General features: G+C 38.7%; 2 protein-coding genes across 6 annotated transcripts in view; one reads left to right on the top strand and one right to left on the bottom strand.

The window, feature by feature from the left end:
* Positions 1 to 4,253: 4,253 nt before the first annotated feature.
* Positions 4,254 to 17,324, top strand: FAM162B (family with sequence similarity 162 member B). Its single transcript, XM_003404265.4, has 4 exons — positions 4,254 to 4,440; positions 4,620 to 4,728; positions 9,679 to 9,787; positions 16,966 to 17,324. Exons 1-4 carry the CDS (start codon positions 4,269 to 4,271, stop codon positions 17,062 to 17,064), a joined length of 489 nt encoding a protein of 162 aa, XP_003404313.2. The 5' UTR covers positions 4,254 to 4,268; the 3' UTR covers positions 17,065 to 17,324.
* The window catches only part of KPNA5 (karyopherin subunit alpha 5), a 49,228-nt gene continuing 38,413 nt past the window's right edge, over positions 17,124 to 27,938 (bottom strand). For 2 of the 5 annotated variants that reach the window (XM_064290162.1, XM_064290199.1), the window contains one exon: positions 17,124 to 24,237. In XM_064290162.1, the coding sequence (XP_064146232.1) occupies positions 24,050 to 24,237 (188 nt within the window). In that variant the 3' untranslated portion in view covers positions 17,124 to 24,049. The other 3 variants (XM_064290185.1, XM_064290196.1, XM_064290174.1) reach the window with 3 other exon arrangements.

The following is a 27,938-nucleotide window of genomic DNA, read 5'->3' as shown; positions in this document are numbered from 1 at the left end:
TGAGGTCACTCCTGAGGTTCATCCTCCAGCCAAGGATGGAACAGCCCCATGGAACAAAACAAGACTAAAAAGGCGCACCAGCCCTGGGGAGAGTGTTGACATGCGGAGTTGTTAACCAATGTCATACAATAATGTGTGTACTGTTTGATGAGAAACTAGTTTGTTCTGTAAACCTTCATCTAAAGTACAATAAAAAGGGAAAAAAAAGTTGATTATTGTTTTTGTTAGTTGCCGTTGAGTCGATTCCAACTCATGGCGACCCCATGTGTTATACAGTAGAACTGCTCCATAGGGTTTTCTGGGCTGTAACCTTAACAGAAGCAGATAACCTGGCCTTTCCTTCCACAGTACTGCTGGGTGGGTTTGAACAGCCAACCTTTAGTTACCAGTTGAGAGAAAACCATTCGCGCCACCTAAGGACCTTCAGAACTTGGTTAGAGCTTGTTTTTTTTTCTTTTTAATTTGTTCCAATTCCAGAGCTAAAGGATACATCTCTTATGCAGCTGTAAATTATTTTATGTAGACCATTACTAAATAGTGATATCTTAATCTCATCAGGGATAGAGAATAGAATGCAGATTGTTTGTTCTCTCATGACATAAGCCCTTTATTCTCTTGTCCTGTAGTTCTGCAATACCAGAAAAGCTTGAGAGAAACTCATGTGTAGATGCATGATGTTTGGTCTTTTCCAGGGAAATGAACTTACTTAGCTAGTTTAACATTCCTTGGTGAACTATTAATGATATGTTGTTTCTCAGAGATTTTTTTTCTAGCTCCGTGGACATTCCCTCTCAGTGACATTAAGAAAAATAAAATATTAAAAGAAAAATAACGCAGTTGAATAGTGGGAGAATGTTCTAGTAGCATAATGCTGGAACAAGCAAGTATTATAATCAAATATCATATAACATACTTTCTCAGGCAAGAATTCACTCAATATTTATTTGGAGGTTAGTGTGTAAGGTATCATGATAGGCACTGGAGATACAAACTTGAAGGGGACACTCTTTGTCCTCAAGCATTTCAGTCCTTTCTTAAACCATCCCAGAGGGAGTCCATTCTGTTTTTGAAGACTTGCATTCATTTACTAATTAATTAAACAAAGACTTATTAAGTATCTACCAAATGCCAATTTTCCAACTATATCCTGGGGATATAGTGGCAAATAAGACAAAATCCTTAATGTCAGGGAGCTCACAGCCTCCTACAGTTCCCTATGGGAGAACCTAAAAAAAACCATTGCCGTTGAGTCGATTCCGACTCATAGCGACCCTACGGGAGAGTTCATGAATTAAAATACCCTTGTGCTTTGGGACTAGTTAAACAGGCTATGTGAAGGGAAAGAAACTATAACTTCTTTTGAAGTGGTATTTGCCAGGGCAGGGGCGGATTATCCAATAGGCAAGGTAAGCACAGTGCTTACCTTGTTTACCAGATCATCTGTAGTGAACACAATTTCATGTTTTTTCACCACATCAAAGATTCTGCTTCTAGGTATGGCTGGCATCTCTCTCTCTCCCAACCCCATAGCACCTTCCGACAGAATCAAAGCCTCTTTTCGAATTTACAATCCCTGATAGGGATGGATGATACAGTAAGTGAGGTAAGCACGGGCTCGCTTGCGCTTACTTACTAATCTGCACTGAACAATTTCACATGTTTTTGTGATGAAATTGTTTACTACAGATTAGTAAGTAAACACAAGTAAGACCGTGCTTACCTTGCTTACTGAGTAATCTGCCCCTGTGTTGAGCACACTTTTGCAGGAGCAACCCTAAACCTCCTTTCTAAAGTAGCTTCCCCACTCCACCTCTGCTTACCTTGCTTTATTTTTCTTTATTTACTAATAGCCATCTGACATTGTTCATCACTCTATCCCTAGCTCCCAGAAATAACTGGCTAGAGTAGGTTTTTCATAAGTAGTTACTGCCTGAATGAACCTAAAACCAAACCAAACCAAACCCAGTGCCATCGAGTTGATCCCAGCTCATAGCAACCCTATAGGACAGAGTAGAACTCCCCCATAGAGTTTCCAAGGAGCACCTGGTGGATTCGAACTGCCAACCCTTTGGTTAGCAGCTGTAGCACTTAACCACTACACCACCAGGGTTTCCTGAATGAACCTAAAAGGTAGGAATTTTTGTTTTACAATTGACACCAAGGCAGAAAGCTTAAATGACATGCTCATGATTATACAATTCTTAAGTCATAAGTATTATAAAGATTAGAAGTGTGGTACAAACCGCTAACACTCTTGACTCCTGACTGAAAGGTTGGAGGTTTGAGTCTACCCAGAGGTATCTTAGAAGAAAGGACTGGTGATCTACTTCCAAATAATCAGCAACTGAATGCCCTATGGAGCACAATTCTACTCTGACATACATGGGGTCACCATGAGTTGGAGCTGACTAGATGGCAACTGGCCACGGCAAAGCCCATGCTCTTTCCACAATCAGTCCTTTAAATGCATATTTCTTTACAGCAGTATTAATCTGTCCTCTTTTGTTAAACATCACTATGTGAAAGACAGTCAGTGTTACAAAGAAGTTTCAGCCTTCAAGAGCCTGAAAGTGTAGCTAGAATGAAAAGAAATATCTGGAAATCAAGCTAAAAGTGTAAGACAGTGTCTAAGTATGGAAGGAACCTCAGAGGCAGTAAACAAGAGAGGATGCAGTGGGCCTGTGCTGGGCCCTGAAAGCCACTTTGCCCTGGCAGGGGTCTATTGGCATAAATTAAAAAAAAAAAAAAAACCAAACCCAGTGCTGTCGCATCAATTCCGACTCATAGCGACCCTATAGGACAAAACTGCCCCATAGAGTTTCCAAGGAGTGCTTGGTGGATTTGAACCACCGACCCTTTTTTTTTTAGCAGCTGTAGCACTTAACCACTACACCACCAGGGTTTCCCTATTAAACACCAGTGAGTAAATTCCTTCAAAGTAGACAGCTTTTGTATAACCCTTTTCTCTCCAACCATTGTGTCTGTGTCCCTGTTGCCATTTAGATGCCAGAGAATTGAAGATTCTCACCCCCGTTACCAGATGGGAGATTGTGAAAAGTGGAAGAAAGGCACATTTTGAAGGGAGTTTGGAAAGTTCCTGGGCTTCTTAAGAGATGGGGAGATGAGCTTAACTGGCCGAACACCATTTTTTAGTGCTTTCTATTCTACCTCCTAAGTTCATTGCATAGTGCCAGGGTTCTTAAAAGCTTGCAAATGGCAGTCCAAAGTACAACAGTTGGCCTCTAGTCACCTGAAGCAACAGAGGAAAAAGAGTAAGAAATAGGAGGAAAAAATGAAATGTGTGGCTAATTGCCTCCATGAACAACTTCCTCCTTTGCCATGAGACTAGAACTAGGTTATGTCTGGTTACCATAACTGAACACTTTAATCAAAGACTCTGTAGAGGAATCCTGATCAAAAGGGGGAAACTGTAGACCAGAATTTCAAATTCTCAAAGAATCCAGACTTACTGGAGCCGAGGCTAGATGAACCTCCCCCCCAAAAAACTATTGCCCTGAGATAATCTTTAAGCCTTAAACCAAAATATCCCCTGAGGTCTTCTTTCAGCCAAACAATAGTTTACCTAATTAGTAAAGCATGTCTGCTTCTAGCATTGTGCTCTTTCAAAGAACTAACTATGCGGGATCAAATTCACAACAGCAACTTGGAAAGAAAAATGCGGAAGTGAGAAAAACAGTTGTAGGAGCTGAGGTTGTTTTGCCAAGAAAAAAGTGTAGGGTGGGGAGCTGTGGGGTTAGGAGCTCGTTTCAAACAATCTCTGGGAACACTCCAAGTTTGTTGAATGTCCTCAGACTTATCTGATAAACATTTGAGTGTTGATAAACATTAAGTTCAGTGTCATGAACTTAAAAGACTGTTGGATCTTCCTAAAGGAGAGGGTTTAGGTTTATTCTCCTGGGCACCAAACAGTAAGATCAAAGCCTAATGGAAATGCAAATCTACTTAACACAAAGACTTGATTTTAAAACACAAGCTGCGATCCGTCTCAGGAGGTGGGTGTCTGATACCTGGAGTTTTCAAGCGGAGGCAGAGGAAATCAATCCGTAGGGCTTTGACGCCCCAGTCAGGGTCCCCGGGCAGGGGCCGGGGAGCCAAGGATGTACGTGCCAGAGCCTCCTGCTGCTCTTTCTGGGCTCCCCTGGGAGCACCGCGGGGGCGGAGACCGGGGTCTGGAGCCTGGGACCGGGAGGGGCGCAGGCGGCTCTAGGGCTCTGTGGACCAGAGCCGGCGCCGGAAAAGGGTGCAGCATGCTCGCGGCAGTCGGGAGCCTCCGGTGCCTCCGCCTGGGGCTCAGCGTCCGCTGCTTCCCGGGAGAGCCTCCAAATGCCGCGCGGCGTCTGTTCGCAGCTCTGCCGCCCGGGGGCCTCCCCCGCTACTCCAGCAGCGGGGCCCCAAGCGACTCTGGACCCGAAGGTCCCGGTGAGCACGACTCAGGGTGGCCCACGAATACGGAGGGGCGCCTCGTCCAGCCGGAATGGCCTGGGAAGGAGGGAGGCGCAGCAGGGCGGGTGAAAGGCTTGAGGTCCGGGCGGGGGGCCCAGACCTGAGCGCGCGCTGATAACGCTATGCCGTCGGTCTGTCGGTCCGTTTCTCAGCAGGGAAGGTTCGCAGGGCTTCCGCCGAACACAGACTTTCGCAATTCGACAAGAAAATCCTGTTGTGGACCGGGCGTTTCAGATCGATGGAGGAGATCCCTCTTCGGGTCCCGTAAGCGCGCCGGGAAGAGTCGGGTCAGGGCGGCGAAGGGTGAGGGGTACATCCACCGCCGACTGCAGCTCACCCAGGAACGAAGGTGGCTGCAGTGCTCCCAGTTCTTCCCTAACACGCCCCACCTTAATAAGGAATTTACCTACGACCCCCTATCCTATCCTAGTGCGGCTAAATATTCTTGTTCCAAGTCACTGACTGCATAGTGGGCAGCTGAGCTTGGAAGGAGATTGTTGAAGTTGGGTGGAAACTCAGAAGTTCACTGGACGCTTCCATCATTGCCCAGATGCCGGTCCCCAGCGAGCTCTGAGTGGCGACGCGGTGAGACACTTAGGCCAAACCCAAGGCACCCGGGTGGGTGTAGGGGCGGCAGACAAGGAGAGAGGCTCTACGCCAGGGCAACTCCCTGCTCCACGTGAGGGCTATCGCTCCTGGGGCACCTAGCGGCTCTCCTGGAAGAAGCCGCATCCAGGCAGTCTCCCCTCTGCGGGTGGGAGACTCCAGGCGGACGAGGTTCTGCAGCTGTCTCTCCACGGGGTTTACTCCAGCTGGGACCCGCGGGCTCTTCAGCGTCGCTGGCCTTTTCACCATCCTAAACCCACCAAGACAGTAGTTCCTTAAATGATAAACTCAAGCTAACAACTTCACCTCCTGGCAAGTAAACCATTAAAAAAAAAAAAAAAAAATCCTAGAATTTCAGTTTATTCCAAGCCTAAAAAACTTCTTAGCAACTATTACTGTTTTTAAACTGAGCTTAAAAAAATAAACCCAAACCCACTGCCATCCAGTCTATTCCAACTCATAAAACTAAAAACCCAAACCCACTGCCATCGAGTCGCTTCTGATTCATAGCGACCCTATAGGAAAGAGTAGAACTGCCCCATAGAGTTTCCAAGGAGCACCTGGTAGATTTGAACTGCCAACCTCTTGGTTTGTAGCCATAGCACTTAACCACTACACCACCAGGGTTTCCTGCCAACTCATAGCGACGCTATAGGACAGAGTAGAACTGCCCCATAGGGTTTCCAAGGTTGTGAATCTTTATGGAAGCAGACTGCCACATCTTTCTCCCGCCAGCAGCTGGTGGGTTCGAAATGACCTTTTGGTTAGCAGCCAAGCGATTTTAACCACTGTGCCATTAGGGTTCCTTAAAAAAAAAATAGGGAGACTAAAATCAGGTCAAACAACATTTTCAGATGTTCTGTGTATTACGTTTGCACAGTGTAATCGATGACTGCTTAAAAAGGATCATGGAAACTGTACCTACATTTTATTTTGCACATATTGTCTACAGTTTTATTGGTTATTAGCTTAGCAGTTACCAAAAGCATCTGAAATAAATGGCCAGGAACATGTGGTAGAAAATGTTCACTTAGTAATAAATTCTTAAACATTTTTATTGTTTTCTTGGATCAGGTTAGTTAATAAAGAATGGCATATAACGTGTAATTTAAAATCTGCTTTTGGCATTTATTCAACTACAGAGACATTTTTGAAAATTATAAAATATTTTATTTGCTTTCCTTAACATCTACAGACTCCATAGAGTTAAACCATGTATATACATGTTCCTTTCTGCATTCGCCTATTGAAGAACATCTTGTTTGCATCCAATTTTTGGAAATTATGAATAAATTGGGCTAACTTCTTAGCCCAAAGCAGAAATTAGCCTCAGAAAAACCTTCATTATTACAAGCTCTGGCTATCAAATTTTAATTGATACCTGAGGACTTAATACTTTAAATGCAAGATAAAGAAGAGGGCCTATACAAAATGCAACATAAAACACCACCCTCAGTTTTTTTGGATTTTGGCTTCTAGTGCTATAACAGAGTGATCAAGAATGTACAAGAACCAGCATTATTGTAAACGAATGCTTATCGAGATACACCATGCCCAGTATTGCGTTAATATAGCTGTGTGTGAGAGAAAGATATATTTTACAGAAATAATTTAATTTTCCTAGGATCGTAGTCAACAGTTATGAGGATTTAACCATGAAAACATGCCTATAAAAAGCATTGTGGTTTAGGGTTGAAAACATAAAAGTATTTAAATATTTTTCATTTTATAATTTTCTGTAATCTTTTTTTTTTTTTTTTTTTAAGAATTGCAATTTAGGAGGGATCTTCCCACCCACCTAAGTGTTAGACTTACAGTGTAAACAGCTTTCACTTTTTATGTTCTTAATGGGCATATAATTAATACCAAAACCCAAACCCATAGCCATTAAGTTGATTCCTACTCATAGTGACCCTATAGGACAGTGTAGAACTGCCCCATACAGTTTCCAAGGAGCCCCTGGTGAATTTGAACTGCCAGCCTTTTGGAGTTCTCAACCACTGTGCCACCAGGGTTTCCATATAATTAATAAGTGACCTGTAATTTTTCTACCACACACTAATGACGTTTAATAATAATTGTAATTTTTCTTGAGGTTTTTTTTTTTTTTTTTTTTGGTGCTAAACTAATTTGGTATAACAGATCAACCCCAGATGGATGGATAAAAAGATCAGCTCTTTTAGGTTCCATTTAGAACCAAAGTCAATAACTAATATAATCTAATAATGTCTTCATATTCACTAATTGAACCTGTTTTCAACTAACATCTTAAAACTTAAATCATTCTGCTTAAAATCTAAGGAAAACAGGCTAGATACTGGTTTTCTGTGCCAGTTTTAAATTTTTAAGAGATCTTACAACGTATCTGTCGAGTATTTTTTTATGTAATTACTCTCAACTAGACATTAGATAAGAAAGAATGCTGCTGAACACATTCTCAAAAACCAAGTACTTTAATTATGTATATTTATAAACTGACATTTCATATTGTTGCAAGTTGTTAAAGTTTATTTCAGTATAAAAGCCCCACAGGTATGATAATTTTTGTAATGCTGTTGTTAGGTGCCCTGGAGTTGGTTCCGACTCATATTGACCTTATGTACAACAAATGAAACACTGTCTGGTCTTCCACATCCTTATAACTGTTGTTATGCTTGAGCCCATTATTGCAGTCACTGTGTCAATCCATCTCATTGAGGGTCTTGCTTTTTTTCGCTGACCCCCCAATTTACCAAGCATGATGTCCTTCTCCAGGGACTGGTCCTTCCTGATACTATTTTGTAAGTAATACTACTTTGTAAGTCATATTCCTAAAGTCTTGGATGTGCATATCACTTTATTAATAAATAAGACCACCCAATACTCAAACTTTGTTGTTAGGTGCCGTTGAGTCAATTCCACTGCTATTCATAAGGTTAAAAAAAAAAAAAACCCAGGGCCGTCGAGTCGATTCCGACTCATAGCGACCCTGTAGGACAGAGTAGAACTGCCCCACAGAGTTTCCAAGGAGCACCTGGCGGATTTGAACTGCCGACCTTTTGGTTAGCAGCCGTACCACTTAACCACTACGCCACCAGGGTTTCCATTCATAAGGTTAGCACTGGCTAATTTTTTTTCAGAAGTAGACTGCCAGGTCCTTCTTCCTGGTCTGTCTTAGTCTGGAAGCTCAGCTGAAACCTGTCCACCACGGGTGACCCTGATGGTATTTGAAATGTCAGGGGCATAGCTTCCGGCCTCATGGCAACACGCAAGCCTCCACAGGACAAATTGACAGACTTGAATAAGCATATCAAATTTCAGAATAATAACAGAAAGAGTGGGTGTTTTTGTGTCTTTTTCATGACAAATAGTTTTGATTTTTAACACTTCTTTTGAAGACTTCATGTGAAATCCATGAAGGAAATACCCTTTTTCTAACAGTCATTCTTACAAAATATATAATAGCATCTTTACTTGGAACAGGATGGGAGGGAGAGAGCCATTAGAAACACGAAGTGATGAATATGAGTTTAAAAAAAAACTATTCAAAACTGAAAACAAAGCCTACTTAATAATATAGGGGCTAAAGGAACACTGCAAGTTCTGGGTGGCACTCGGCTACTAACCTAAAGGTGGGCGGTTTGAATGCACCTGGCAGTGCCACAGAAGAAAGGCCTGAATATCCGCTTTCCATAAAGATTACAGCCAAGAAAACTCTTTGGAGCAGTTCTACTATGTAACACATGGGGTCACCGTAAGATGGAATCAACTCAACAGCAACAGTTTTTTTTTTTTTTTTAAGGAATAAAAGTCACAGATATACATATGCCGGAACCTTTATGGTCAGTTAAAAAAAGGTTGGAAAGTCAGACCACAATCACTAGTGGTGATATTTTGAGTAATTAGAAACTAAATATACTACACTATGGCTTCATAGTGGCTAAGGTGGTGGAAACAGTTAACTGATCTCTGCTGTTAACCAAAAGGTTGGAAGAAAGGTCTGGCAATCTACTTCCAAAAAATCAGCCACTGAAAGCCCTACGGAGACAGTTCTACTCTGACACACGTGGGGTTGCCATAAGTCAGAATTGATTCAACTGGCCACAGTTAAAATTCCATTACTGTTGTTAACCAGTGTCATATAACAGTATGCGTACTGTTCAATGAGAAACTGGTTTGTTCTGTAAACCTTCACCTAAAGTAAAATAAAAAATAAAAAGATTCCATAACTGCCTGTTAACTGAAATTGTTAAAATAATGGGCTAGCATTTAGAAATCTTTCACATCTGTAGTTTGCATTCAGCGGGGGCAGATTAACCAGTAAACAAAGTATGCATCAGCTTACAGTAAGCAAGGTGTGCACGGTCTAAATTGTGTTTACTTACTAATCTGTAGTGCACAATTTCACATGGGTTTCACCGTGTCTTTGATGTGGTGAAAAACAGGTGAAAGTGTGCACTACAGATTAGTAAGCACAAATCAGCCCGTGCATACCTTGTTTCTTGGGTAATCCATCCCTGGCATTCAGGGAAGTTTTTGGAATGTTTGCATGACAAATAATTATCTATCATGCCTGTCAGAAGACCATATTACTTTAATATAATTAATAAAATACACATCTTGGTTTAGGCCAGAAATGATAGATGCTGCAAGAAACAAAGCTCGGGTGAAAGCTTGCTACATAATGATTGGGCTCACAATTATTGCCTGCTTTGCAGTGATTGCATCAGCCAAAAGGGTGAGTACCTCTTAAAATATAGAGTTATGAATTTAAGAAGTATTATGGGCTTTGTTCTCAATTTGAGGATTATTGCTGTTCAGCCAATGTAAGAACAATTTAGTCTTTGGGACCTGGAATCACCCATGTCTGTCTATCATACTTGGTAACAAATTTGTTCATGGAAATTTGAGTCAACAAATTAAATAGATGGCCAGGAGGGACACAAGCTTGTTCCCACTTATAGGAGAAACAACAAAAACAGGACAGTTTAAATAACTTGGTTAAAATCTTTGTTGTGTGAAAGCTACCTAGACTAGATAACTTCTTAAATCATGAACTTAGGCTATTGCAGAAAATCATGAAATAGTTGGAAATGCAAAACCTGGAAATGATCACAGAGGCCCTCTATCTTTTTGTGTGGAGATAACACGAACAGCTTTTACTAAAATAGCAACTGAGACTTAAGTTCTGTGTATGGTGCTGGTTGTAATACCATTTCCTCCTCTCCAAAATTGTGATAGCAGACACATTGATTTTCAATCACTAATACAATGAAAATATTTTTGAGCATGCCAGGCACTATATGCTTGTTGCTAGGATACAGTGGGCAGAAAAGACAGGTTGGAGTTTATTTACTAGTAGGAAAAAATGGAGAGTAAACAAGTAATAAATTTAAAATATAATTGGGAGTTATACATGCAATAGAGGAAATGAACAGAATGATAAAATGGTGAGTAGGTGGGAGATGTTTACTTGTGTTTTATTGACTAATGAAAGGCATTCAACTGTGTGGATCATAACAAATTATGGATAACATTGCAAAGGATGGGAATTCCACAACACTTAATTGTGCTCATGAGGAACCTGTACATAGATCAGGAGGCCCTAGTTTGCACAGGACAAGGGGATACTGCATGGTTTAAAGAAAGGAAAGATGTGTGTCACGGTTGTATCCTTTCACCATACTTATTCATTCTGTATGCCGAACAAATAATTGGAGAAGTTGGACTGTATGAAGAAGAAAGGGGCATCAGGATTAGAGGAAGACTCATTAACAACCTACGTTATGCAGATGACACAATCTTGCTTGCTGCAAGTGAAGAGGACTTAAAGACCTTACTGATGAAGATCAAGGACCATAGCCTTCAGTATGGATTACACCTCATTATGAAGAGACCAAAAATCCTTACAACTGGACCAATAAGCTACGTCATGATAAATGAAGAAAATATTGAAGTTGTCAAGGATTTCATTTTACTTGGGTCCATGGAAGCAGGAGTCAAGAAATCAAACAATGCATTGCATTGGGCAAATGTGCTTCAAAAGATCTCTTTAAAGTGTTGAAAAGCAAAGATGTCACCTTGAGAACTAAGGTGCACCTGAACGAAACCATGGTATTTTCATTTGCCTCATATTCACGTGAAAGGTGGACAATGAATGAGGAAAACCAAAGAAGAATTGATGCTTCTGAATTATGGTGTTGGCAAAGACTATTGAGTATACCTGGACTGCCCGAAGAACTAACTTGGAAGAAGTACAGCCAGAGTGCCCCTTACAGGTGAGGATGGCGAGACTTCATCTCACTTACTTTGGACATGTTATCAGGAGGGATCAGTCCCTGGAGAAGGACATCATGCTTGGTAAAGTAGAGGGTCAGCAAAAAAGACCAAGACCCTCAATCAGATGGATTGATACAGTGGCTGCAACAGTGGGCTCAATCATAGCAATGATTGTGAGGATGGCACAGGACCGGGCAGGATTTCCTTCTGTGGTACATAGGGTTACTATGAGTTGGAACCAACTTGACAGGCACCTAACAACACCACCACCTGGGAGAAGCCATATTGGATGGGGTGGTCAAGGAAGCCCTCTCAGAGCATAAGCCAGCCATGGCAAGAGCAGGGGAAGGAAGGAACAGAATATACAAAGCCCAGAAATGACAAAGAGTTTGTGCAAAAATGGCATAGCAGGGCATCTGTCCTCCTCTACCTTCACAAGGCTGAAGGGGAGTCAAGATCAACAGCCCTGATTTCTATGAGGTGGAGGTCAGACATACCTCTTCTTTCTAACTTTTTTACCAATTCTGTCACCAACCATCCCTCCCACAGCTCTCTGTACTCCTCTGCTGGGTTTGATAATTCATTGTAAAGGTCACATAGATCCCACAGACCATACTTATGATTATGGGGTTCATTAGGGAAGTAACAGGTTACAATCCAAGATCAGAAATGACTGAGAATACAGTCCGTCGATCAGGATAGCTTCTTCTCAGCTGTGCCCACAGGATGGCCTCTCCCTGGCCCTCAGCCCCTCTGCACCTCCAGCTTGCCCGGCCTTTGCGCTGCTCAGGCAAGTGTTACAAAGATCTTTAGCTCTACCAGTAAGCACCCAGAGTCACCCCACTCCACCACTAAGCCTTGGCCCAAAGGCACCCAGCTCTCTATCTCCATAGGTCAGCAAGTCTAACTCCACCAAGTACCCGGAGACACTCTGCCAGCAAGCCTCCTCCTCAAAGGTGCTCTGCTTTCTCACTCCATGGGCTGGGAAGCCCACCACTGTGTCTGTTCCCAGTCTCCTGGTTCTGCTGCCTCTGCTGCTGTCATTACCCTGCTGCTGCTTCTGTCTCCAGGGTTACAGCTCTCTGTCTCCTGGGACTACGAAATCTCAGTGCAGGGATCCTGTGTCCAAAGGATATGTTCGACGCCTAGCTCTTTTTTCTTGGTGATAGTGTGATCTCTTCTGTCTGCCTCTGGGATGGCTCACTTTAAGCCTCGTGGAGTGGCAAAACTAACCAATCCTTCACTAGAGTTCCATATACTTCTTTTGCATGGTCCCACACCTACAAGGGTGCCATGCGCCTTATTCGCATTATTAGCAAGTTGTTGAGTCCCCTTGGTGGGCCACAAGTACCTCATTTGTACAGTCCCATCCGTCCATTTGGTGGGAGTTAAAAGACCATGTCGGGAAAAGCCATATAAAAGCGATCCATTGCACTGCAGTTTGCTATGTTAAGAAATAGAAAAGAGCTAGCAGGGATGGAGCTAGATGAGCAAAGAGAAGATGGTATGAGACAGGGAGGGTTCAGAGTCATTGCAAAGAGTTTGGGTTTTATTTTAAGCACATTAGGAACCCAATGGAGAATTTTAAGCATGAGACTAATAAGATTTTTAGAAATTCACTCTGCTGCTTATTCGACAGCCAGTTAGAAAAGAGAACAGAAGTAAAGGCCCCACTTAAAAATGCAGCAACAAAAAACATAAAATACTTAAGAATAAACTTTTAAAATTGTGCAAAATCTGTATGATTAAATGCTATCAATGTCCACGAGAAAAGACAACCCAAGAAATTCCATGATGTTGGATCGAAAGACTCAACATCTTAAAGATGGCAGTCTTCTTTAAATCTATAAAATTGACAGGATTGCAATAAAAATAGCAATGAGATTTGTTTTAGACAGAAAAACTGACTCTAAAATTCAAATAGAAAAATATACAAGATATATAAGAAAATACTAAAAATATAAAATATATGAAATAGTGACTTTGTGCATGAGTGGAGAAAAATTACATTAGTTAATAAGTGATGCTAGGACATCACAACCATACTTTTTACTTCAAAATAAATTGCATTTGGATTAACAATTTAGGCATTAAATGTGAAATCATAAAAGAACCAGCGGAAAATATGTGGAAATTCTTTTTTATAATCTTAGAGTTGGGAAGACATTTCTAAATATGTACAAAATGCAGAAGCTATACAAGAAAAAACAAAAACCAAACTCATTGCCGTCAAGTCGATTCCAACTCATAGAGACCCTACAGGACAGAGTAGAACTGCCCCATAGAGTTTCCAGGGAGTGCCTGGTGGATTTGAACTGCTGACACTTTGGTTAGCAGCTGTAGCTCTTAACCACTACGCCTCAAGAAAAGACTGTTAATTAAATTTTGTAAAAATTTAAAAAATTCTGCATGGCAATAGATATAATAAATAAAGCAAAACGCAAATGGTAAACTGGGACTGATGCAAATTATATCACAGATCAAGAGTTAATTTCCTTAACTTAGAAGGAGCTCCACAGTAACACCAAAGAAAAAGAGACAAAAGAGACAAAGAGACAAAGTTCACAGAATATAGAATATTGTATTTTATGCAAATGAAGTGTGTGTTATAAAAAATTTTTTGCAAACTGCACAAATTCTTCATGCATTATTTTCCCAGGCCAGCTATGCACATTATATGTTGGGGTGTGTTATTTACGTGGGCACGTAATTTGCAAAAAAATACAGTACGGATCTTTTTAAACACAGTAAAAGAAGCCCAGTCCTCTTAGACAATTTCAGGCCTTCTCTTTCCTCAGACTTAAGACCTCCACAGTTCTATCGGTGGATGACCTTTCATCCTACCTCACTGAAGAATGAAGCAGTCAAAAGAGAAGTTAGCATTCTCACCACACACAACTCATGTATTCTGCCTTTCTGGTTATTAAAAATATCCTTGCTCCAATTCATCCCATCTTGCCTTCTCAAAGACTTCATTCCAGGAATTCTCAGATTTCTGCTCTCATCATTAATTTCTCCTTCTAAGCTGTCCTGACTTCAAATATTGCCACTTCCCCTCTTCTATTCGCTGTTCCTACTGTGACTGTATATTGCAACTTCTAATCTCCATGTCTCTTAACATCTCTTTTCTAATTTTTTTTTTTGGGGGGGGGTATCATTATCTCCATGCTGCATTTGGATGATTTCTTCAGATCTATTTTCTAGCCAGAATTCTGACTTCTTAATTATGCATGCTTAATATCTGTTCTCTGAACAGGGGACTTTCCCCCAGATAAATGGCTAGTTTACTCGCCAATTCCCTAGGCTGGCGAGATGAGTTTTAGTCATTTCATAGGAACGCCTTTTCCTGATTCCTCCAGCTTTCTAAGGGCTGTTATTGTTGTTTGTGCCATCAAGTCAGTTCCAACTACAGCAGCCCTGTGTACAACAAAACGAAACACTGTCCAGTCTTGCACCATCCTTACAATTGTTGCTATGTTTGAGCCCACTGTTGCAGCCACTGTGTCAATCTATCTTGTTGAAGGTCTTCCTCTTTTTTGCTGACCCTCTACTTTACCAAGGGTGATGTCCTCCTCCAGGGACTGGTTCCTCCTGATAACATGTCCAAAGTAAGTGAGACTAAGCCTCACCATCCTTGTTTCTAAGGAGTATTCTGGTTGTACTTCTTCTAAGACACATTTGTTCCTTCTTCTGGCAGTCCATGGTATACTCAATACTCTTCGTCAGCACCATAATTCAAATGAATCAATTCTTCTGTCTTCGTATTCATTGTCCCACTTTCACATGCATATGAGGAGACTGAAAATACTATGGGTGGTTCAGATGCACCTTAGACCTCAAAGTGACATTGTTGCTTTTTAACACTTTCAAGAGGTCTTTGCAACGGATTTGTCCAATGCAATGCATTGGTTTCTTGACTATTTCCATGGGCATTGATTGTGGATCTAAGTAAAATGAAATCCTTGACAACTTCAATATTTTCTCTATTTATCATAATGCTGCTTATTGGTCCAGTTGTGAGGGTTTTTGTTTTCTTTACATTGAGGTGTAATCCCTACCGAGGGTTGTAGTCTTTGATCTTCATCAGTAAGGGCTTTAAGTCCTCTTCAGTTGCAGGAACTTTGCAACATTATCCGTAATTTGTTATGATACGAACAGTCGAATGCCTTTGCGTAGTCAATAAAACACAGGTAAACGTCTTCCTGGTATTCTCTGCTTTCAGCCAAGATCCATCTGACATCAGCAATGACACCCCTTGTTCCAAGTCCTCTTCTGAATTTGGCTTGAATTTTTGGCAGTTCTCTGTCGATGTACTGCTGCAACCATTTTTGAATTTTTCTAAGGACGTTGAGTTTCATACGCAAGATTTGAATCCTGAATGCTCCATTTTGAGCAGGAACTAAACTCCCAGCCTACAACTGTTAAGGCCTATATATTTTTCCTAATGCCCCGACAGGACCACCCTGCTTCAGTCTCTCCCATTCCCTGCCAGTTCATGCCTTTGAGTTCCTTTAATTTCTGGGATTTCCTTTTCTTAATTTTGAATTTAATTTAGTATTTTAAAATACACCCACTTCTCACTTATCGACATGGTTAGGTTCCAAAGACCAGGTCATTATGCAAAAATAAGCCTTATGAAAAACTGTTTTTTTATTTAGAAAATATGATCATAGAAATAATAACAGCTAAAATAAACACAAAGCAGGATAAAAAGCAGGCTATGTGACTAGAGGGCCCACAGCTTAACCACTTCACCTTTGTCCTGTGCTAGGTCAGAACTTCTGTCCTGGAGCCACCTCTAAGGGATTACTCTTACCCCTGCAAGCCCTGCATTCTTGATCCGGTAGCCTGCTCTGCTTGCTGGGCCTGGCAAGTCACAGAGACTTGGGGAGTCCTTCAAGGGAGCTGGGAGCCTGGCCATGCACCTGGCCCACCGAGGCAGAGGCTTCAGGTCTACTTTGGCTCACTTTGGGGTGTCATTAAACACACATGCATTTCTTCCAAACACTCTCTCCGATGCCTCTTTCTTTCCTCCCTTCCCACCCCACAGCAATTTTGAGCTACAGGGCCTCAGGCCACATGGGAGCTGAGAACCCAGAAGCACTCACTGGCTCACGCTGCCTGGGCATCCACAGAGGAGGCTGGCCCCTCGCACCAACTGGACACAGTACCCCCAGCAGCAGGGGGGAGCAGAGGGTGCAGGGCAGCGCGGCCCAGCTTCCCAGAGACCTTGTTTGAGGGAGGGGACACTCTGCAGCCTTTTCCTATGTGCCCACCGCCTTGTTTGTGCACAAAATAGTCGAATAGTAGCTTTTTCTAAGGTCGTTAATGGCAAATGTCGGGTATCGAGATAGTTGATAAGTGAGGAGTAGGTGTATTTTTGTTATATTTTATGTATTAGAAGTTGCAGTACCCAGCAAGCATGCCCATGTGTTAAGAGGGGCTGGCGGTGAATTTCCAATGTAGCTGTCCTGTTCACTGTTAAGTCAAGCAACTTAATTTTTTTACATACCATTTTCTTTCGATATTATCTGTGACAGATGTTTTATTTTTCTTCTTCCTTTTCCACAAAGTCTCTCCTATCTAAAATACAGATTCTTTCCAGAGTCACAATGCTTTGCTTTTTTTTTTTTGCAGGCTGCAGAACGACATGAGTCCTTAACAAGTTGGAACTTGGCAAAGAAAGCTAAGTGGCATGAAGAAGCTGCATTGGCTGCACAGGCTAAGGCTAAATAATGTTCTGAGTGACCGTGTTCACTTGAATATCATTACCATTATCAGCAACAATAAAAGATAAGCAAAATATTTAACATATCTGCTATGGTTTTATTTTGGTGAGTTTTTTTTTTAAGTAAACATTTTATTAAACTATGAAACGTAATTCAGAAAAGCACACAGTCTATATATACACTGTGATAGATTTTGACAAAGTGAATACACCTGTGTAGCTACTGTCCAGGTCAAGTTGTAGAATAGCAACAGGACCTCAGATGCTTCCTTTCTATCCTTAGTCATTACCCCCCAAAGGTAACCACTATTCTGACTTTTATCATCATAAACTAAGTTTGCCTGTTTTTGAACTTTATATAAATGGAATCACACAATATGCACTTGTGTATGTGAATTGTTTTGCTCAATATTATGTTTGTTAAATTTATCTACAAATTGTATGTAGCAGTAGTTCACACATTTTCACCGCTGTATCGTATTTCACTGTATGAATGTCACAATTTATCTGGACATTTGGTCCAGGTTTTGGTCATTATTCACTCTGTGCTAAAATGAGTACTTTACACTTATTATTAAAATGAGGTTGAGCTAAATCACTAAGAGCTCTTTCAATGCAAAACTAATTTCCAAACAAAGTTCTACTATATTGGTAATTGGGTTGTCCCTCTTGTCATTTTTTCCATGGCTCCCAGCTAGGTGAAAAGTCTTACAAATTAAGAACTATTAATTCAAAAATCTATTACTAAAATGATAATATACTAAAACAGTAATTTTAAAAGGAATTAAAAAAAGATAAACACTAGAGAAAGGAAAAAAATAGTATAAATCATTGGTCTTCAAATTTAAGTAAAGCCTTAAAACAACTTTTAAAATGAAATATACCCTCACACAATTTTAATTTAGCATTTACCTTAGTTTCTTAGGGCTGCCATAACAAAATACCACCAAGTGGTGGCTTTAGGGCACTGAAATGTAGTTTCTCACAGTTCTGAAGGCTAAAAGTCTGAATTCAGCGTGTCATCAGGGCTATGCACTTCGTATGTTGGCTCTAGGGAAAGATCCCTGTCTTTTTCAGCTTCTGTTACCCCAGTCGTTTCTAGGCATCCCTTGACTTGTAGATGGATTCTCACATGCTGTCTTCTCCTGTGTGTAACCCTATTTCTGTGTCTGTTCTTCTGTTTTATAAGACCACTCAGAAGGGATTAGGATTAGAAGCCATCCAACTCTAGTATGACTTCCTTAACTGATAACATCTGCAAAGAAAAACTCTGTTTTCTCAAACAAGGTCACATTCACCTATGCAAAGCTTAGGACTTCAACTTATCTTTTCTGGGACCACATTTCAATCCATAACATTGTTTGTGATTTTTAAAATCATAAATGTAAGTAGGATACAATTTCCAGTGTACTGTGAATTACACATACTTAAAAAAAAAATTTATCTAATTTTTTTGTTGAGAATATACACAGAACATATGCCAATTTGTTTATACAGGTACAATTCAGTGACATTGATTATATTCAACTTGTGCAACCATTCTTACTTTCCTTTTCTTAGCTGTTCCTCCCCCATTAACTTAAACTCACTGCCCCCTAAATTTCCTACCTGATCTTTAGAGCTGCTGTTGTCATTTTGATCCCATATAGATAGATCTTAAAAAAGCATAATATTCAAGACAGACATCCTTTACTAATTAAGCTAAATTATTGTTTGGTTTTAAGAAAACTTCAGGGGTTTAACGTTTAAAAGATTATCTCAGGGCAACAGTTTTCAGGGTTCATCCACCATCTGTGGCTCCAGAGCACCTGGATTTCATGGAATTTTAAATTCTGTTCCACATTTCCCGTTTTGATCAGGATTCTTCTAGTATACGTAATAGTTTAAAAAAATATGTTAACCATAACTGAAAGGAAATAAGAGAACTCCTTCAAAAATAAAGTTATTCACGAGTTTGAAACATTCAATTTTCAAATACAGGTCCCTTTGAGCATTACACATTAGACTTCCTAAATTGCCTATTGTTCCCAGTTTCAAATGTTTGTGCATTAACCTGTGCATTTCAAGCTCTTTACTTGGTGGGGCTGCCTCCAATCAACATCTGAGTTCTGACAGTGCTGTACAGCAGTGCTTGCCAGTGCAATTATTTTGAGAACTTTATTTCATTTTATAATGGAGTAGAAAATTGAAATGTTAAAGTACTATTAGTAATGATCACAACTATGTCTCCTAAAACAAACTACTGAGACAAACCTAAAAATCATTAGATGTGCTAAAAGTGAAGCATCCTGTGCTCACTGAACTCAATAAGTTGTGATAGTTAATCTTCTCTACCAACTTGGCTAGGCTATGGTGCCCAATTGTTTGGTCAAACACTAGTCTAGATACTGTTGTGAAGGTATTTTGTAGGTGTAATTAACATTTACCATCAGTTGACTTTAAGGGGAAAAAAAAAAAAACCCCACTGCCGTCGAGTTGATTCCAACTCATAGCGACCCTATAGGACAGAGTAGAACTGCCCCATAGTTTTTGGTTAGCAGCCCGTAGCTCTTAACCACTATGCCATCAAGGTTTTCATGTATAGGAAAATACCCTCAATAATGTGGATGGGCTTCTAATCAGTTGAAGGCTTTAAGAGCAAAAATTGAGGCTTTCTAAGGAAGAAATAATTATGCTTCAAGATGGTGATAAAGAAATCTTACCCAGGTTTCTAGCCTGCTGCCCTGTCCTACAAATATCAAACTTGCCAGAGCCCATGGTCATGTCAACCAATTCCTAAAACAAACAAACAAACAAACAAACAAATAAAACCTACTGATCTGTTTCTCTGGAGAACCCTGATACTAGTCAACTGTTCAAATATGAAGGAAAAGACAATTAGAGAACATACATAAAGTTAAGCAAATACATTTTCCAAAAATGTCTTAAAGAGTGTACTTAAAGAGTGTACTTAGGGATTTCTGGGGAGGGAATCCCACTGCACATTTATTATTTGACCTACACATCGTATTTCCATATATTTTCAGGAATTCATTTGCTAATAAAATCGTGGACTACCTGTACTCACAGCAAAGTATCAAACCATAACTGATCCGATTATTTCCACTACTCTAACATAGCTTCAGATGCTGAAGGTAATGAAGTCTGTCAAAGCAGACAACATTGTAGTGGAAATAAAACACACGAATTAAGCTAGGGAAGCCTAGCCTTGATTACGGGACTAGCTGTGTAGCCTTATGTTGCAGAGTTCACTGAGAAAGTTAAACCAGACATTTTCTCCTTTAAACTGATTAGGTTTAAAAACTACTTAAATGCATTGCATTGAAGTAACAAAAAGAGAAAATGTCATCTCAATTAAAACATGTGAATGTCCACTAATTGCCAAGACATGAGATACAAACATAAATTAGACATGTTCCCCATTACAAGAGAGTATATAAGTTCTAAAATAAAAGCAACATACTGCTTTATCAGATATGCTACAAACAAAAATCTTAGTGGTTTTGGAAAGTAGACAGAATTTTAGTCAGTGAAGGCATCTATTTTTGCTGCCTGTTAGGCATATACAATTATAAGTGAGAACAAATAAGACACATTTATATAAATGCAATTGTAAAATAGTATTTTAATATAATGCTGTAACATTTCATAATATTGCATACTGCTCAAATGTTAGTTTATTCAGTTAGGCAAGAATACCCTCCCTTCATTCCACTCCCCAGTGAGGTTTTAAAGATGCACCATCTCTTTCGAGCCCTATCATACTGATTCTTAGAATGTCAGATTACATGAAACAGTTATACTATCAACTGAGCAAAGGTTAACAATTATTTGATTTCACAACTTCACAATTAAGCAGCTAGCAGATTGCCGAACTTAACAACAAAAATTCAAGACTGTTTTACTTTTTCCATAATGCTCTATTTTAAGAAAGAAAAAAATAAGAAGGGAAAGGTAATGCTTATTTTAGTCCTTTATCCAACAAATCAACCTTAAACTGCACATGGGTATTAAAGTTATGAAGTTACTTCTGTGCCAGCAGATTTCATTATTAATGTGATTTTTATTTGTTTTGCTTTATTTTTCTGGTGCTTCTAGTAAGTGAACAAATGGCATGAAAAAATAAGGTCTAGGAACAACCTTTCAAAATAAAATTTAGGTAAAAACACCAGATCAGTGAGTTGAGCACATACTAAAAAAAAAAAAGCAAGCACAATTGCATAGATTAACTTGTAAAAATTTAAATCCAGACAAAATAAAACACTTTAATCAAATGAACAGAAAGGACTCTTTCAAGTATTTTTTCTGATTTTTGCATTATTGTTCCATGCATGCCCCTTTATAATACTTTTTTCTTTTGAGCATAGTTTATGATTTAAATAAACCTTAGAAAAGCAAGTTAAAAAAAACTTTTTTACAAGGTCAGTAAAAATTAATAAAAATACATTTTGGGAGCATTTTAAATGGTACCGTTGAAAAGAGTAGCCGTATTTAAAAAAATTTTTAAGAACAACGTATTTGCTAGTCTTGATCCAATAAACTCATCACCAAGTCAAGAGCTGGTCCCAACTACTAGATAGTGCCTTTTGTATTCAACTCTAATCAAATTAATTGCCCAAGAGACCCAAGAAATCAAATATAATTTTGTATTTCAATGCTTAAAGAATAATATTCTGTATTAAGAGATAAAGTTTGTTTTACCAGCAAAAATTAAAAAATCCTCCCTTCAAAGACATTCTGTGTGTACACATACGTATGTATTTTTTCCTCCTATAACAGCTATTTTGTTTAACAGATTTGGCTTAGAGATTTGTTACAGTGACTACCCATTCCATTCCCATCGAGTCAATTCCGACTCATAAGGACCCTATAGGACAGAGGAGAAATGTCCCATAGGGTTTGCAGGGTTGTGATATTAACAGAAGCAGGCTACCACATCTTTCTCTCCTGGAGCACCGAGCAGCTGGTGGGTTCAAACCACCAACCTTTCAGCTAGCAGCTGAACACTTAACTACTGCATCACCAGGACTCTTAACAGTGACTACAGGGTCCTCAAAATAAAAGCAGGCACAGCTGGTTAGTTTTTGAATTATGCTACATTATCAAAATTAAATTAATTAGAAAGAGTGGAATACCCTGTTACCTGACACTTAGAACCATCTGTACCACAAAGTGTTTATCTGATAAATTCACCATCAATGTGGTAATTTTTAATATAATTACCCTGTTCTTTAGAGTGTACATAATGTAAAAGAGAAAGTGTTTACACTAAACATCATACTTCCACTACAATAAAAAGGGCACAGATACAATCCTCTACTTAAGAATATAAAAAATGTTTGGCAGATGCAGTCAGCATTATGGACACCACTTAAACCTGTACCTGATAGCTGTAGGTTTTAAGTGTCTTGCCAAAAGCTTAGTTTCATGATATATAATTTACAAAGTGTCATACTATATTCATTTTCCACTTGTAACATGCCTCTGATTTCCAGTAGAAACATTATAAATGCTTTCATAGATGAAATCTTTCTTTACAGAACAGACTATGAATCATATCAAAACTGCTTTAGTTTCCACCATGAACAGCTGTAAACTATATTTTGAAATAAGTATTCTAGGTATATAATTGGAGATGTAAATAGCCTGCATTAATAACTTTAAATTAAGATTTGAGTTCAATAATACTATACCTGCTTAGAAAACTGTATTGAGCATTGTATTGTGAGAATACTACACAGACACACATATATATCTAAATAAATAAATAAATATAATGTTTTCTATTGTAACTTTTTAAGTTTCATAGTTTGAAGAGGTTTTGCTGTTAAAACATGAAACAACACACATTATACTGATCAATCTGATACAAACGTAATTCAATACGCTGTTTTGTAACAAGCAGCAGAAAAAATTCTAATACAGATGTCAACAAAATTAAAGAATTCTTAGCCACGTTCATTAATATTATTTCGTGTCCAAACATTAAATGCATTTAATAAAATTTGATAAATAACAAGGTGATTTCTTCAAAATAATTTGTCATTGAAATACCTAAGTTCATCACTACACAGAAAGTGAAATTTTTCAATTACTAGTCTGAAAAAACTCAGAGAAAGAATTACAGTATTATTTTTGCTATGCAGCACTACTTTAGATTCATGACTGCATCTCTGTCATGATGCTCTTTAAAATGAAGAGTGAAAAAATAATAAAAAAACTATTTCAAAAATGAGAGTATATTTGGTCAAAATACAAAATATACTAATATAACAGCATTTATTAAGTTAAAAACAAATATTTAAATGTTTTATAACCTTTTAATGTGTTCACCATGAAGAACAGCTTCTCTCTTCACAATTGCCACATTTTAATAGATATCTGATTATCAGTACAATATTTCTTCTGTTTTATAAATAAATTTCACAGGTTTTCTTTTTTTTGCAAAGTATAATCTATAGCACAGTGATTTATAATTTAAGGTAATAAATATTTTCACATTCTAATTGAACTTTTATGCTATTTCATGCTTCTGAAGCTTTGCTATTATTATTATTTTTGCTTCAAGCTGGAGGTAGATTTAGTAGAGACTGGGCATGTCAGACATACTGCCAAAATGCAATTATCAACAGCTGTACTGCTAATGTGCAGCTTCCAAGAATGCTTGAAAAAATTCAGAACCATTATGTAATACTTTACCAAAGTTCTCCTTTTCAAGCTAAGTTACTAAATATATAATGTATTTAATTATTCACAAGTCAGATACAAAACTCCAAAACAAAAGACATAAATAAACATACATACCAAAAAAAGTTATACTGGAAAAGTTGCATCTGAATGGAAATTTTGTTTCATTTTGCTTTTTTTAAAAGTGCATCAACTGCCTTCTTTTCTGTTCTGTGTAAAAACATCCAACATTCCTACTGACACTGGCAACAAAGAAGAGATATCTGAAGTTATCGTTTTTAACTATTACTCTGTAGCTCCAAATAGTTAAAGCTGAAACCCTTCCATAGGTGCTTCCTGCTGCTGAAATACAAACTGTTGTTGGTTTTCATCCACCTGAGGTACAATGCTAGAGTCTTCTTCTTCTACACCAAAATAATGTTCAATCAGATCAAAAGCCTTTTGGTAAATTTCCTGATTTTCATGGCTTTGCAGAAATTCAATTTTGTCCAGACCTATTATATAAAGCATATATTTAAAAATAAAATTGCTACCCAAGTTTCAGCATATATTTAAATCAAAATACTGTATCAAAAGCATACATTCAATCCATTAGCAATAGGACAGTTATTTTTATCTAATTTTTGCGTACTGAAAGCTGACACCTATACCTTATACTTCAAGAATGAAGAATATGGGGAAATGTGGTATACTGGAAGGAGCACAGGACTGGGAGACAGAAAACCTGGATCACAGACCCTACTCTGCAATCTGTGTGATCTTGACCAAGAAAGCCGGGTACCTCGTATTTAGTTTCTCAATTTTAAAATGACAGTTTTAGATTAAGCAACTTGAGAGATCCTTCCCAGAAATAATTATGCTAAGTAACAAAAGCACAAAAAGGGAAAGCAAAAAACACAAAATGAATGAACAAACCAAAGCACGCACACACATACACACAAACACATACACACAATCACGGAATGAGCCAGAAGATACCAGTATGGAATAAATGATTTATAAAACCATGATTCTTTTTCACAATAAAGTACTACACATAGCTGCTATATGATTTACCAAAAGTAGATTTTCTAAGTGAAATTTAAAAAAGCCATTTTGAAAGGATGAGAACAATCTGTAGCACTTTGTATTCTACTGCTTATAAGAAAAAATTCTACACATAAATCTGGGCTAATGCTAAAAATATTTCTCATTTAATTAGAGATTAAAAAAAAAAAGAAAGAAAGAAAAACCAATCCTGTTGCTATTGAGTCGATTCTGACTCATGGCAACCTTACAGGACAGGGTAGAACTACCCCACAGAGTTTCCAAGGTGCACCTGGTAGATTCAAACTGCCGGCCTTTTGGTTAGCAGCTATAGCACTTATCCACTACACCACCAGCGTTTTCTACTTAGATGAACCTCTTCAATTGAACGATTATAGGCTGAAAGAAACCTAAGAATAAGAAAAGTAATCATATCTATACATAAGTTATACTCTAGTATAACCCAAGGTGAAAATAATGAATACAATAAAGAAATATTCTTAAATCAGGGTTTATTTATGTAATGTCTTGACCAGTGATATTATGTAATTTGAAATAAAGGTAAAGAGAAATCCAAGGCATGGTTTAGAATCATAAATAAAAGCTTGATACAATGTGATGTTAAAAAAAAGACAAACCCATTGTCATCGAGTTCATTCTGACTCATAGCAACCTATATGACAGAACAGAACTGCCCCACAGGGTTTCCAAGGAACAGCTGGTGGATTCGAACTGCCAACCTTTTGGTTAGCAGCCACAGCTTGCTGTAGTTCTTAACCACCGTGCCACCAGGGCTCCATATGATGTAAGGGGGTTAAATAAAGCTAGGAAAACAGAAAAATGAACATTTAATGAAAAAAAAATTAGAAGTAAAAAAGAGTAACTTAGATTCATGCCTTATCCCAAATTAAATTTCATGCGAGTTCATTTAAATATTTTAAGACTCCAACAAACAAACAACAAAAAAAATCTATCAATAAAAATTAATTTTCATCAAATTTTTGTGGGGGTAACTTTGAAGGAAGAGATTAGTCTGAGTTGTTTATTAAGAATCAGTGAACAGCCTGGGGACCATAGTTCCAGTGGGGACATCTAGGTCAACTGGCATAACAAAGTTTATTAAGAAAATAAATGGTTTACATTCCACTTTGGTGAGCATGTCTGGGGACTTAAAAGTTTGCGAGTGGCCATGTAAGATACACCAATTGGTCCCATCCCACATGAAGCAAAGAAGAACGAAGAAAACCAAACACAAGGAAAATATTAGCCCAAAGGACTAAAGGACCATACGCACCAGAGACTCCACCACCCTGAAACCAGAAGAACTAGATGGTACCTGGCTACCACCAATGACTGCCCTGACAGGGAACACAACAGAGAGTGCTGGACTGAGCAGGAGAAAAATGCAGAACAGAACTCAAATTCACATAAAAAGACCCGACTTAACGGTCTGACAGAGACTGGAGAAACCCCTGAAATTATGGCCCCTGGACACACTGTTAACCCAGAACTGAAACCATTCCTGAAGCTCATTCTTCAGACAAAGATTAGACAGGACTATAAAACAAAAAATAATAGAAGTGAGGAATGTGCTTCTTAGTTCAATTGGATATACAAGACTAAATGGGCAGCTCCTATCCAAAACCAGGATGAGAGGGCAGGAAGGGACAGGAACTGGTTGAATGGACACAGGGAACCCGGGGTGCAAAGGGAGAGTATGCTGTCACATTGTGCAGATTCCAACTAATGTCAAAAACAATATGTGTACAAAGTTTGTATGACAAATTAACTTGAGCTGTAAACTTTCACCTAAAGCACAATAAAAAAAAGTATCAATGAACATGGTTTGTTTTATTAAAATAAAAAGGTAAAAACTAGGGGAAAAAGCCACATCACAATAAATAGCTATGAAATAAATTCAATTTTTTACAAAAAGATCCAAATATGTAACTGGACAAAGTTCAATATTAAAATTCTGATGAGGAAATACACTAACATGAAAAATGCACACAGGCCTCTACGTGGAATAAACCAGGAAAGGCAGAGAAAAGACCAGGAAAGGCAGAGAAAGGCAACTGTGAGGCACCACTTTACATCTGCAAAACCAGCAGAACAATTATGAGGGTGTACAGCAGGTTCACACACTGCCAGCGGCACTGTCAAGTAACACAAGCCTTTGAAAAGCAAAACGAGAAGACGTATTAAAAGCTTAAAAAGAAGTCTGCACTCAAGACTTGGCAACTGCATTCCTGAAAATTCATCCCAGGATATTAATTCAACAGAAGAAAAAAGATTTTATGCGGGAAGATGCTAACTTTGGCATATGTAAAAGAATAAACGAATTGGAAATAAACTAATAGTATGGCTAAAACTGTGGTTTTGTCACTCAATATAACATTGTGTGGTTATTACAAATCATAAAAACCAGGTAGAAACGTAAAATTTCTCCAAAGTGTCAATAAGTAGATAGTCATGCGTCGCTTAACGTCCACAACACTTTCTGTGAAACAGGACGTTATGTGAGTTGAATGTTGTGTGAACATTCCTAAATAGCAAGCAATAGCATTCACTGATTTTCCACCTTCCTGTAACTTTTGGTTTCACTTTGAAAACAATACTTCTCCTTTGCCTCTTGCTACTACGAACTTCTCAGTGGAAATTTCAAACCTCCACTTTCTCAAACATTCCATTTGTAACTCTCTTCCACTTCTCAGAGTAAAGAGAAGCCATGAAACCAACAACTGCATAAATTTCTTCTAGTTACAGTGAAAGATCCGCAATTCCTCCTGCCTTAAGCCAGTTTCTTCACCTATACTCTAAATGCCAACTCTTCTCATCTTCTCATGGGAAATTTACACTATAAAGGAAAGACTAGAAAATAGCAGATGTCAAGATATGCATGGACACTGTGTCAAGTAAATGTAACAGGTTTTTTTTTTTTTCTTCCCCATATTGCTTGAACTTTCGGCAGCATTTGAAAGCGCATTTCTGGAAAAAAAAAAATCATGCATCTCCACTTATCATTCTGACTTCTCAGGCTTTTACATGTTTGACTACCTCTATTTACTCTAGTATGGGCCAAGGAGGACATTGCCTGAATGGACATTATGCAGCACATGACTGTATACTACATTGCAATTAAATCAATGTAAAATATTTGTGCACAAAG

This window comes from Loxodonta africana, chromosome 1 (genome assembly GCF_030014295.1).
Source record: "Loxodonta africana isolate mLoxAfr1 chromosome 1, mLoxAfr1.hap2, whole genome shotgun sequence".
NCBI lineage: Eukaryota > Metazoa > Chordata > Mammalia > Proboscidea > Elephantidae > Loxodonta > Loxodonta africana.
The sequence above is the reverse complement of the archived record's forward strand: the minus strand, read 5'-3'. Positions and strand labels throughout refer to the sequence as shown.

Excerpts from the sequence above, each read along its gene's own strand:
- FAM162B (XM_003404265.4), top strand. The coding sequence starts at position 4,269 with ATGCTCGCGGCAGTCGGGAGCCTCCGGTGCCTCCGCCTGGGGCTCAGC. Across the intron at positions 4,441-4,619 it reads CTCTGGACCCGAAGGTCCCG|GGAAGGTTCGCAGGGCTTCC; the intron begins GTGAGCACGACT and ends GTTTCTCAGCAG. Across the intron at positions 9,788-16,965 it reads TGATTGCATCAGCCAAAAGG|GCTGCAGAACGACATGAGTC; the intron begins GTGAGTACCTCT and ends TTTTTTTTGCAG.